This window comes from Apus apus, chromosome 1 (assembly GCF_020740795.1).
Source record: "Apus apus isolate bApuApu2 chromosome 1, bApuApu2.pri.cur, whole genome shotgun sequence".
Classification (NCBI taxonomy): domain Eukaryota; kingdom Metazoa; phylum Chordata; class Aves; order Apodiformes; family Apodidae; genus Apus; species Apus apus.
This window is the reverse complement of record NC_067282.1, coordinates 102,165,420-102,178,930: the sequence shown is the minus strand read 5'-3', so window position 1 is coordinate 102,178,930 and position 13,511 is coordinate 102,165,420. Positions and strand designations below refer to the sequence as shown.

Below are 13,511 nucleotides of genomic sequence, written 5' to 3'. Positions count from 1 at the left end.
ATAATCACAAAAAACTTACATCTAGTAGTGTGTGAAGATGCTGATCCTGGAAAACGCTGTGAAGAAAATCTAAGTCTTTTTCACTGCAATCTGTGAGTGCATGAATTTCTTCCAGGCTGTCCAGCACCTGTGAGACTGCTCCTATGGGGCAATAAACAACAAAAAAAAGAAAATATAAAAATCAATAAAGCAAAGACTGATGGTAAAGTGAACTTTGGAAAAGGAAACTTTCACTTCATCTGCTACAACTGGAACAGGAACTTTAAAAAGCTGGAGTTCTTACATGAAATCTCACCGAACAAATTTTATGTGTATCAACAGAGCCCAAATATATAGTGTAATTATACATAAGAAATTTAATTTAAGAGAAAGTAAAACTTGTTTTCATTAAGTTTAGCTTTGTTCTATTTTAGCCTGGTTTCCAGTGATGTCTTAAAAAGTTACTTGGATGATCTGCCCAACTGCCTGTCCTTACCATTTTTGCTCTAGCCTTCTCTTTTTTCTCTTTTTGAACTGCTGGCCAATTTCAAATACATCTTTCAAATCACTAAAAAACTGAAAGAACCAATGTTATCACAAATTCTTTTAAAATCAGCATCTGGACAGAGGAGGGAAGAGAGAGAAAGACCTGACTGCTGTGTCCTCCAGAAGAGAAAAACAGGCTGTAACATGAGCTCTGGTTTTTCTTCTGTTTGTTTTGCTTGCCTGATTATCTCAGACCCAGTTACAGCACTCACTGCCTTTTGCCCGTGGATTGTTCGAGGTCATAGGAAGATGGGGATGATTTTTATATGGCATAAGGGAGAAAAGAGAATGAGGGACATGGGGACAAAACAGAAAAACAAGAGGCATCGTGGAAGGTAGAAGTCCAGGAGGAGAGTTGAACTCACAGCAGGGGAAGATACAGAAACATAACACAAATCCATAGTAAACCAGCCCATACTGGTTCCTTGTGGAACAACTTGTTTTAAAAATCAGGTATCAGTGGTGGCTGCCACTTGTGTGCATTACTACAATGCTAACTTGGGCTTATCTTAACACCCACAACTCATGTCTTCAGTTTTCCCACAATGGTATATGCATCCAGAAAGATGGTAACATACCCAGTGTTAGTCTGCAAAAATGCTGGTGTCTGACACAAACTGGTGAGAATGCTTTTTCATAAATAAATTCTTAATTCTGGATTTAGAATTATACACAATCTGTATTTCACTAACTTCTCCTTAATATGTTTATTCTGTTTACTTATTTGCCAGTGTCCTGTTGCCAAGATAGACAATATCTAAAAAAAAGATCTATTTTTTGAACTTTCATCTTCCACCATATGAACAATACTCACCAGCCTTCCTTAACTCAAGCTCTTTTGTACTATATTGCATTTTCAAAATGTAATAAAAAAAACCCTCCAACCCCTTCTTCATGACACAAGGACAGAAGTTAAATTCACTTATTCCTCCAAAAAAAACTTGAAAAGCTGGAATAAATACACCAAAATACACAATAACAATTATACAAGACTTGTGACCTCATGGCTTAGAAGGACAAGTAAGTTACAAGTCTAGAAATTCTTGCACCACATTTGGTACAAATCTCAGTCTAGGATTCTCCTCACAGCTCCTTGTGCACCAAAGTTAATAATGACACTGCTCCTATCACTCACAGCTCATGGCTCAGGAGCAATGAGACTTCTTAGTTGTCTCCCATTAAACGTGTCTTATTACTTATTTCCAACTCATGTAGTAATTTATGTTCCTTTCAAAAAGCAGTGGCAGGTCAGCAAACAAAACCAATTATTTGCCTTATAGTAGTTGCTGCCTTATAGTAGTTGCTGTGCATGGGGTCAGATGCACTGGAGAAAGAACTGCTCCATCTCTGCCAATTAATAAGCAGGCTCAGCTGAAAAGAATTGTTCATATTCCTCTGCTGCACCACAACTTTGACACAGCAGCAGGAAACTTGAGAAAACACAGAGACTGGGAATCTGCTGGTAAAAGCATCAAAGAATCACAGCTAAGCCTCTGAGGCATGGAAGAAAAATACTACTTGTGGACCAGAAAGGGACTGCGTTGATTTCTTTTAGAATTTTCAGTATGTCAGTTAAAGGTTCATTAACTCAGAGATCTTCAAGCCTGAAAGAAAGTTCAGGATGCAGCTGGCAGATGGAAATGCGTGCTTGCAGCCCAGAAAGCCAACCTATCTTGGGCTGCATCAAAAGAAGTGTGGCCAGCAGGTCAAGGAAGGTGGTTCTCCTCCTCTATTCTGCTCTCATGAGACCCCACCTGGAGTACTGTGTCTGGTTCTTGAGTCACCCACCAGCTGTTGAGTCAAGTCCAGAGGGGAGGCCAGAAAGATGATCAGAGGGCTGGAAAACTTCTCCTATGAAGACAGGCTGAGAGAGCTGGGGTTGTTCAACTTGGAGAACAGAAGGCTCTGGGGAGACCTTATAGTGACCTTCCTACCTGAAGGGGGCCTATAGGAAAAGCTGGAGAGGAACTTTCTATAAGGGCATGTACTGATAGGGCAAAGGATAATGGCTTTAAACTCAAAGAGGAGAGATTTAGGTTAGCCATTAGGAAGAAATGCTTCACTATGAGCATGGTGAAACACTGGCACAGGTTGCCCAGGGAAGCTGTGGCTGAGCCCTCCCTGGCAGTGTTCAAGGCGAGGTTGGATGGGGCTTTGAGCAGCCTGGTCTGGTGGGAGGTGTCCCTGCCCATGCAGGGGGGTTGGAATTAGATGATCTTTAAGGTCCCTTCCAACCCAAATCATTATGTGACTCTGTGATTATTGTGAAACTCTGAATGCTCTGGACTACCATATTACTCATTTGACAGCATTATTTACTTTGGACATTTCATTTTGTGGAATACCTTGGGGTGTTTAAGACAGAAATAAAAGTTACTACTTTTTAATATTTGCATCTAAATAACCTTTTGAATATCTGAGAATTCCAAAACAATAAGCTTTGTTCAGTAGGTCTTTTTCTGCTTTGCATTGGTTGCATTGAATAGAAGCCTGTAAAAGAAAGTTTCTAAGAATATCCCTAATAAATTTGATGGGAAGCTTTGACGGTGACTTTGCTAATCACTCAAAGTCATAGTTCTATCTTTTTTTTTTTTACTTACGATCTTATGCTCTATCTACTGCCGTATCTTTCATACATTTACCAATAACATGCACATGCATGAGAAAATGGCACAGTAGCAATATACTGATAGCATGTTACTACATGAAAAAGTGATAGAACAATTCTACAGGCATTTTTCTGAACACCTAAATTCTCTCTGTTACAGGTATGTAGTTAAAAGCCTAAGAGTACCTTTCAGAGGAGTTTTAAATTCAGATAAAGGATAATACATAAGCTAAAATTAACCAATCTTTACAGCACACCTGTCCCAAAGAAGTTTAATATATAAGCTAAATTTCTAACCTTTGGGAAAGTATAAAAGTTATCATTAGTTATATAAATAGTTATAACATATTATAGTTATAAATACTTATAATTAAAGCTTGTATTCATGTTTATATTGGATTTAATATCTTTTCATAATTGCCATGTTAGCCTTAGAATAGATGACAAAGGAAGGACTGAAGTGAGTCATACGATTGAAAAGCTCAGGTTTCTCACGGTCTGTAGCAGTTACAGACAGAATCGAGAAATAGAAAAAACAGAATGATGTATAAATATTAGGAAGCCAGAAAAAAGGAAGCTGAGTAACTTCACTGGCTTTGTTGTTTTTAAAGACCTTCTAAAGTAAACTCTGTTGCACAGGACAGGTTTTAATTCCAGTGATACAAGCAGAAGGCTCTCCTTCACCATGCACACAATCTTTTCTTTCTTGTATTCCCATAAGGCTACCTAAGAAAGGATGGCTGTAACTATTCACAGTTCCCTTGGGGCTGACAACTCCAAGAAGCTGAAAGCTATGGGCTCTCACCATATTAAAAAAAACAAACAAAAAAGAAGAATGCTTGATAGACTTCTGCAGTCAGAACTAGCACACAGTGAAATGTTCTTATATTTAGTGTAATGACTTCTTAAGGATAATACCAAGTTGCTTCTAAGATGGAGATGAAATGAGCAGCTTTCTGTCTACTGAGGCAGATTTACTATTTGTCAGTTAGACATACTTGCTTCACAAGTGTGTAGTCAAATTATAATAGGTATTTCCTGCAGGTTCTGGTATCTCATTTATGAATCTGGCCATTCAGACACAGTCCTCTCGTACAGTTGAATTCTCTCTCTGGAGTCTTTGTAGTTCACATACAGAGCCCTTAATATCACCTGAAGGTGGCATGGACACTGGTTCATTGAGTTGCAAGTAAACAAAGCTTTGGTAAAATAGAGTGCTGGCATCTAGCTACTCTCATCTGGAACAGGTGGTTGGGCTAGAGAAGTCGAACTGTAGAGGTAAGTAGAAGTTGCTTTCTTCTCTCCAAAAGAGGAGAAAAAAAAAAGATAGTGAGAGAATAAAAGACATTTTTAAAATACTAGTCCAAGAATTATCTACATATCCTCCAAAAATAATGACTCCACCAGAAAAAAACCCAAAGGTTTTCTTTTCTGAGACTCATCTAACTAGGCAGATACAACTGATTTCCTCTCTTATGCAGCAGAGAGAATTACAAGCTTCTTTTCATGCAGCAATGATCTGCAGCAGTGTATGACTAAGAGAGTCCTCATGTAATAAGATGTAGATCTTGCTGCAAAACACAAGGACTACATTCTGACTACAAACAGTTTGAGAGAGGGTATAAGAATTATTTGTTTTATTTTTTTTTTAATATTGAAAGCTAAAAATGCCCATTTAAGTCTTAGTCAGTCATATACACTCTCCTGAGAATTAAAACTTGATAGAGGAAGCCTGACCTTGTTTAAACAGAAAACTATAAACCCGTGACCTTTTGCAAGTCTCCTGCAATTAGTATTCTAGGAAATTACTCCATAGAAGACCTTAGACTAACAATTATAAAAGTAGCATATTTTTATTAAAAGACAGTGACAAAATCTAAACCCCTTAGATTTGAAGAACCGTATCAAATTAAGTTCCTGACACCAACCACTTGGTTATAAACTACCTTAAGTGGGATTGGCTTTTCAACTATTCTTATTTTGTATAAATAGGTAAGTAACTATGACTTGAAGATTTTACAGTGGTTTTTAAATGACTAACCAAAGTTTAGTTATTTGCAATTTCTCTATGTATCACAAATCAGTCTTTATGCCAGTCAATCTACTATCAACACAAGGTGATTTCTCCCAACTTCATCTCTCGGCTTTCTTCTTCTGTGCAGCTGCTGGAAATGAAACTAAAAAACAAGCCTGGCTCTCCAAGTGCAGGCATTTCAGGTAGGATCTACTTCTCACTTTGTTTATGAAGGGGTCTGAGGCTAGCACATACAGCAAGGACAGAAGAAAAACCATCAGAAATTGTTCGGTTTTATAGAGATGAAATATTAGAATCATTAAATGAAATTGCTGGATACAATCCCACAAAAAACCCAAGCATGGACATTATTATAAAATGCAAATATTTCCAGAAAAAACTCTCATAAATATTGTGATATTATGCTAGAGCACATCTGGCGAAGCAACAACGAGATAATTTTTACCAACTCTAACATGAGATTCAAGTTTCATAGATTTCATTTTATTTTTCAAGTATGACAAATAAAGATTCCTTGCTTCTGCTTTGTGACTCCATTGACACACCTTTAAACAACCTATTTAGTGGTAACTGTATAAATCAGTGCCCCAAGTAGTTTTGCTTTGCTGGCATCTGATTACAATACACTAAAAACACATGGCATGTATGTTCAACATATTAGGTAATTAAACACTATATAAAAATGCTGTAGAAATGAAGGGGTGTCTGTCAGCTGAGGTTTTCAAATCACAATCACATACACATTTAAAACTGCCCACTTCAGCCAAACATGAAAGTCTAGGCTCAATATCAGCATAATTACAAAATACTACGACTATGTTACATTCAAGGCCACATTTACCCTTGTAGTAGTGGACAGCAGTTAAAAATATGTAAGAAAAAACATTTCTATTTCCTGTTGGTCCTGTAAAGAAAATACTAAACACATGCTGTTTTCTATTAAAGGTGAGAAAACAACTTCTTACAGAGATGGGACCTTTCCACTACTTGTGGTGATCTACCTTCTTAGATTAACAGAAAGCTACCTGAGGACTGGATGCTCCTCATCACTTTAAGCTATAACTGCAAGAATGACCAGAGTTGAAAGGCCTCTAACCTCCCAGTGTAATTTCTTGCTCTTTGCTGTTCACTATATTCCAGAGCAACCATCTCTATATGGACAGATGACAGCCAAAGCATGTGTATACATACGCCTATAGTAGTTGAAAATAAGGTGGGAGATATGTATTTCACATATATACACTAGAGTGTAATTAAAACAAAAGGCAAGTAAGGACTCTATTCTCCTAAAATTTGAGCTATGTAGTGTTTAATTACTTACTCTTTCTTGGAAAGAAACCAACAGTTGAGTTTAGACACTCCAAATTTACAAATAAGCTCCCACATGCACACAGTTCTGTGAATGCTACCAGGAAGCAATTAAGACAGCAATATATATAAACTACCAGGAAAAGTCTAAGGAGAGACCTAGAAAGGTGGATGTTTACAGACTACAGTGAAACTGCAGGAAGAAGGCAGTTGGTGTGATGGAAGGATATTGGGATTTACAACCAATTTAAAGAAGGCAAGAACACCTATGGAATAGAAGAAGTGAAAGAAAGGCATAAAGAAGTCAGAGAAGAAAACCAAAGGAAAAATGTGAAGGGGGTGGGGGGGAACAGGGAGAAAGTGTAAAAGACCAAATATAGAGGGGGGGGAAGGAAGAAAAAAACAAGAGATAAAGTGTTCCCAAACACAAGCAAGAACACAGAGGAGAGTACTATATATGGATACACAAAAAAGGAGGGGGTGAGCGGAAGACAGGGAAGTGGGGGAGGGAAGGGGGAGAAAATTATGCTTGAGTTTGAAGACAGTCTGAATTTTATTTTGCACACACAGGGGCACTGTGCATATGCATGTTTCCAGCTTTCTCCTGTCTCCATACTTGGGATCCTTACACAAAGTTTGCCTATTCTTTTCCCAGTTATCCCTCACTGTAAAACTACCCAGAAATACAACAGAGGGCAGTCTAGTATGATGGTAAAGAAATATGTAGTGAGAGGGTACTGTTTTTCAGACCAAATCCACACATTTCACACAGCACACTCACATGCAACTAAACTAATAATTATTTTAACAAATGAATGCCCTTCACTATTACTTCCTTTCTTCCTCATTGCAAATATACATGGAAACACTCTTCTGACCAGTATGAGGGCAGCTCATCCTATCAGTCAGTAAGTTTACTGAAGAAAGTCTCTATGCACAAACAAAACCCAAAATTCCGTGGCAGAGGCTCTGCATGTGATTCCAACACCCCCCCCCCCATGGCTGTTTAAAAATAACACTGTTGCAAAACTTTTATATAAAAATCCACTGAGTTGTCACTCTCATACTACTGAACATTCTGAGATGGAAAACAGGAGGACAAGGAACATCTCCCACAACCTATAAGATCAGAAGAATGAACCAAACAGCAAAAAAAACAAAATTCATGACTTTGATCAGAAACTGAGACATGCACATATGTCTTACTGCCCTGACCTAGGAGGAAGAAGAGATGTTACCCTACAAGTTTTAAAATATTGCAGGAAAACCCCCACTTTTTACAGCTTGCATAGTGAGATGCTGAATTTGGTAGTTTTGAAATAGTTGTGGTTTGTATCAAAAGGTCTAGGATTTCACACCTTCTCCCCTGTCTAGTATAGTCTGCTGGTCTGAGAAGTGCTTGCACTTTCAGTCCCTCATGATGCATGCAGAACCTTCTCCCTATTTGTCAATAATATTCCGTTGTTAAGGAGACATGTACTGGACAGTTACTTAAATCAGGTGTATGCATATATATGCAATGCATCACATCAACACAGAATGATCAAGGAAGCTCATACAAGGGTACAGCAAGAAAACAATATATGACTAATGGTGCAGAATATGTTTAGAGTCAAGAGAAAAAGGCCCATTAGTCCATGAAAACATCACTTTTGGAACTAACATGCAAATCCAAACAATTTTATCTTTCATTCTAAAAACTTGATTTGCATTGTGTTGCATGTATTGAAAACAAAAAACCAGGTAATTTTAATACTGCCTCTAAACTAGAATTTTCAGAATTCTCTGGAAATCATATTAGTTGTGGTTAATTATACTTTCAGAGTTATAGACAAATTTAGTAAAAAAACATATAGACTATTTTTCTTGAATAGACAGTATTAAAACGGAAAATTGTACAGAGAAGAGAAGAAAGCTGATTTTTAATCATGCAAAGACACACACCATAGTGGAATGATATGCCTTAAAGGAAAACAAAGGGATACCTACTTTCTGCTGCTAGAAGTCCTAGTAGGAAGGCAGCATTTGGACAAACAACAAACAGTATGAAGATTTCAGAACAAGCGATTTATAAAGCTGCAACCTAGCACACTAGTTTAGCCACAAAAGAGTATGAACAAACTGACAAGACCCCCACCCCCCATCTCATTTTTTTAATATGGTTTCTATATGTGAAGCAAATGGGAATTGTGCACTGGGAGGTGAGGAAAGCAAGGACTTGGCATTGGGAAGCTAGCATGTACACAGTGTTATGTAGCTATAATACCACTTTTTCCAATATTGGTTAAACTAGTGTTAGAAATTCATGGACAAAAATTATTTAAAATAAGAATTCCATAAGAGGTGAACAGACAAACTATTTCAACATGCTGCAAACAAAGTGTAACATCATACTAATAAATATATTTACTAAGTAGAATTTAGCAATATTATATTGAAATCAACTTTTTAACAAGCTTCAGTGCAAACCGTTAACAAGAAGTGTTTAGAAATACAACCACTTTATTAATGATTTAATTAACTGTGACTTTATATACTGAAGTTTTTGTATTTAAACAACCAGAACAAAGATTAAATTGCTCAAAAATTATACAAATAATGGAATATCGGAAATTAATGATCTGACAACTTAAAGCCAGTTATACTGTAATACTAGCTAAGAAATTACTAACAGTAAATTATAAGATGAATGTAATTTTTTTCCCAAGCACTCATACTTGAAAATGTTACACAAGACCCTTTACAAATATTTACAAAATCAGTTGTAATTTTTGCATAACAACAGTATTTCTTTTTCTTCCTTGTGTTGATGAGACTGATCATTTTTAAGATATGGGTTTATTTTTGTAAATCCCATTAAATGATTAGCCACTCATTAACTTGTGAGTTAGGCTAATTCTGTGTATGCTGGAAGCAGTGATCTTACAAGCTGGCCATACATTTGCTGTTTGATCTCACTGTGAAAGACTACCAGATTTAGTTTTTTTCTCATTATTTTCACATTTGAAAATCAAGATCTCATACTGTTGCAAATGTCTCAGCTGATATGACAATATAGAGTCTAACAAGATGAAAAAGGAATGAAAATTCCCATTTACACACAGCAATTCTGAGACAAAATATCAAAATGCATTTATAAAAATGCCATATGAAATTTGTGCCTTGAAGTTTGAGAAAACAAGTTGGAAACACTGATGTAGACGTAATGTGCCTGCTTTCTGCTTCCTGCGGAGTGCAAAAGCACTGCTTCTATGTTGATCTCCTTACACCGTTACCACAGAGCTCAGAAAGCATGTAAATGTTCAGGAAGTACTGCAACAATGCTGCTTGTTAGCCTAGGCTAAATAAGTATATTCGGTCAGTCAGTCTGCTATAAAATATGCTGGTATGCTTGTCTGTGGTTAAACAGAAACAAAAAGTACTATATAATGCCTTACAGGAATCTAGAACAGTTTTCATCAAAATGCTGCTCTGAAATGGTTAGCCACATTTCACAATATGAGCACTATAAACCAAGCCATTAAAGCAGGCATTATAGAAGCAAGTCCTTTACCCAAAAGGTAAGATTTGCGTTAATCTAAAAATCAGTTATGCAGTCTTCCAAAGACTATGGACTATGGTTTAACTCCAACACTGACTCAGTAGTTCTAAAAATGTGACTACAACAAGGCTCTTGGCAATACAAAGTTATAAAAAAATCTCTTCAGTTTATGGGTTTTTCTGTCAGCCCAAAAATAAAAGCATCCTGAATTTACTTAAAACTCCAAAGTTTTAAGACTGAACAGTCTTCTTAAATTCAGCTTCCCAAGTCAAAATGTCAAACAGCTCCACCGCCTTTACAATATCTTGAAGAAACCTGAAAGTAAAATGTTCTACATTCTAGCAAAAAACATTTGAAAGACACTTGCCATTTGAGCAGCTTAACTAAAGGAGTTACTGAACACAGCCTACCAACAGTAATGCTTTAGTTTAATAAATATTTACCTAATTTTTCAATAAATTTTAAAAGTCTTTATAATACTTTCTCAAAATTCAGCAAGTCTTAATTCTACCATGTTCCCAACAGAATGACAGAGGGAATAAGGCCTTCAGAGGACAGCTGCTGATGAAGAGGAAGTAGATCACCCAGAACAAGCTGTGGGAACCAGGAATTATTAACACACTCTGTACAAATGAATACGCATGGAAAAACACCTAGTTGACTTTAAATGAAATTTGTCTGTGTTCATTCCCATCTAATTTAGTTTTGCAATGTGCTGAACCTCATTGCAAAGCTCTGTGACAAGAATGTCCTTTGTGTTAATGCATCTAAGAAAGTCCTCTGACTTGCTACCTTTCATATCCTAGGCTATTACCCTGGTAGTCTAGGCAGATACTCAGAGGGTCCAGTATCCCAGGTACACTGAACTCTGAGGAAGAACACTTCTCCAGCTTAATCTGGAAAAAAGGCAGAACTGAAATGTTCTCATTCTGTGTTTAGAAAGACCTAGAGGAGGACAGGATATACATTTTGCATAACCTAATAAGCATTTTTATCTCAGTAGGAGTTCCACATTTGCCCATTTCTGACAAATAATTTAATTTTTAATGGTAAGCTTAATAAAATTTTATGGGAGGATTAACTAGGCAACAACACTGAAAATATGAAATGCTTTTTATTAGAGTCAATGACCTGGTATAATATAAAATGTCAGGAAGCAAACTTAAATAACCTTAAACTAGTTGAGTTTCTACTGCAATTCATGAGTGTTATGCCTAATTTCTATAAACTAGTTCAGTTTAGAATCATAACAAGACCCTATCTTCACAAGCTAGAAATACTCAAAAACTTTATTGGTGTACTTCTGAAGAGGAAACAAAATAGATTACTGTATGTAGCAATTTCAGAAGCTGAAAGTTGCAATATTCTTTTCTTGCAAGCCTCAGTTTTTATCTTGGAATATTAAAAATTTTATCAGTTAATGTAGTTGGTCAGGGAAACATAATGAAAACCACGCACTTAGTATGGTTTTCTTGTCACTGTGATGTGCCATCAGCAAAATGAACAATGTTATTTTAGAGAATAACTATGCTATGCTGAGAAATCTAAGATATCGTTTCATTTATTTCAGAGATATACACAAGGTAACAATGGACCCAGCACAGGTATTCTGTAGAATTTACATGTGTGCTGGATTCATGTATTCTGTGAGCAGAAAAAACAGAACTTGTACCTTTGCTGTATACTGATAATCTGCAATTACATCATCCTATGAGGAAGACACATGTTCTGTTGATGTGAGACTGAAACTGGAAAGAGGAACTGCAGTTTTTAGACTAGGAAAGCTGCCACTGCCAATCGTGTTGGTGGCCTATTTGTTTTATTGAAATGGGGGAACTAACTGGAAACAAAAATTAAAGCACTGCAAGTAATTCTATGTGAAGTAAAATAAACTTATTATTCCTTTAAAAGAGTACATGGATCCTTAGTTAAAAGTACATCAAGTATTAAAAAAACTGGCTGCCTGAAGTGAAGCCATGGGGCTGTAATCACCCATTTGCAATAAATGATCTGTGATTTCCATTCACTTCTCTGGAGATTATGAGCAGCGTGCACCTCTAAGGACCAAGCACTCAGACTTGAATTCCAGTAAGTGAAATTTAAGAATTAAAAAAAAAAATAAATTGCCCCCAACTACTATATTATTGACACTGAAGTAACTTACAAAAATTACTTGCTCATATGAGAGAGCACAAAAGGAACACTTAGAAAATACAGCCAATAAGTAATTTTCTCACCTATTAAAATATTGGAAAAGAGAATTAACATACAGCTGTTCAGCACATATAATTACATTCCTGAAATATCTTCTAGTAAATTCAGTGTATAGCTAAAATATTCTGCCAGTTTAGAAAAATAAGAGTCCCGTTTGCCTTATTTTTCTTGTAAGTTCATTTAACTTGATCCTAAATCCTAATTTCAGATCAGATACCTCAAACCAAACTCCTGCACAGCAAATGTTGTCATCAATATTATGTCAAAATGAAGGTACATAACTATGAGAGGGCTCTGTTAGTATAAGGACTGCCAGGTTACTTAAATTCCTGAATATGGCTGAGGACAAAAGGACTGCTTGGAGTAAGATCACTGGCCTGCTCAAGGGTTTGCTACATGCTGACAACACAGCAAAGGTATTATCTTCCCCTTTGAAGTATGTTGGGAGTACCCTGAAGTACATGCATTGTTTTTCTCTGAAAATTTGGGGATCTGGGTTATACTATCAGAAACACTGTCCAGTCTGCTTTAAAAAGGAGACTTCTTCATCATACTGTTCTCTAAATCAGGAGTCCAAGAAAATCTGATGCACAATGGTTTTTTTGCTTACCAATAACTATTAGCAAGGCATGAGAACCTTGCTTCTGCCTAAGGATTCAAGAAAAAAATTCATTATGCTTTTAAACTCAAGTAACATATAGAGAAATATGAGGTTATAGCACTATTTGTAATTAAATGCTTGTACAATCAGAAAAAAGCCAGACAGAATTTCTGCAGAAACTTGTAACTGTGCAGAAATTTTGATCTTTATTTTCTCTGGTCACTAACATTATGATGACTGAAAATTATTTATGCTTTTACGTTTAAATGTTAATTTTATATGCAACTTTATGAAATAATGAGAAATTAGTAAATATTTCATACTCTAGCCAGTATAGAATTAAGACAGGCTGACTGCAGTAAATTTACTTTCGGTTAAAATACCTGAGGAGGTGGGGTCTTCAGAGAAGTCTGGCAGCTCTTCAGGGGGGTCACCATAGAAGGAGTTGAATTTGTGGCTTGACACAGCTGCTAGTACTGCCCCCTGAATAAAAATACCCACAAAGGCTCAGTTACACAGAGGATAATTAAACATTTCCAGACACCCTGGAACAGTCGGTCTCCCGGGGTGCCTTGCGTGTTGACCTTTTAAGTGAAAAATAGATAGATTTTATAGCCTTCAGCTCTGCTTCACTGTTATCAATGACTACATCTAGCAAATGAGCTGGTCATACACTACT

The 13,511-nt window shown here is 36.5% G+C and overlaps 1 protein-coding gene across 7 annotated transcripts in view; it reads right to left on the bottom strand.

Moving 5' to 3' along the window:
* The window catches only part of CASK (calcium/calmodulin dependent serine protein kinase), a 189,161-nt gene that overhangs the window by 55,691 nt on the left and 119,959 nt on the right, over positions 1–13,511 (bottom strand). For 5 of the 7 annotated variants that reach the window (XM_051609086.1, XM_051609085.1, XM_051609088.1 and 2 more), the window contains 3 exons: positions 13,216–13,315; positions 8,466–8,483; positions 20–141 (listed from right to left, as the gene is read on the bottom strand). In XM_051609086.1, coding sequence (XP_051465046.1) covers positions 20–141; positions 8,466–8,483; positions 13,216–13,315 — 240 coding nt within the window. The remainder of the gene's footprint in view (positions 1–19; positions 142–8,465; positions 8,484–13,215; positions 13,316–13,511) is intronic. The other 2 variants (XM_051609087.1, XM_051609090.1) reach the window with 1 other exon arrangement.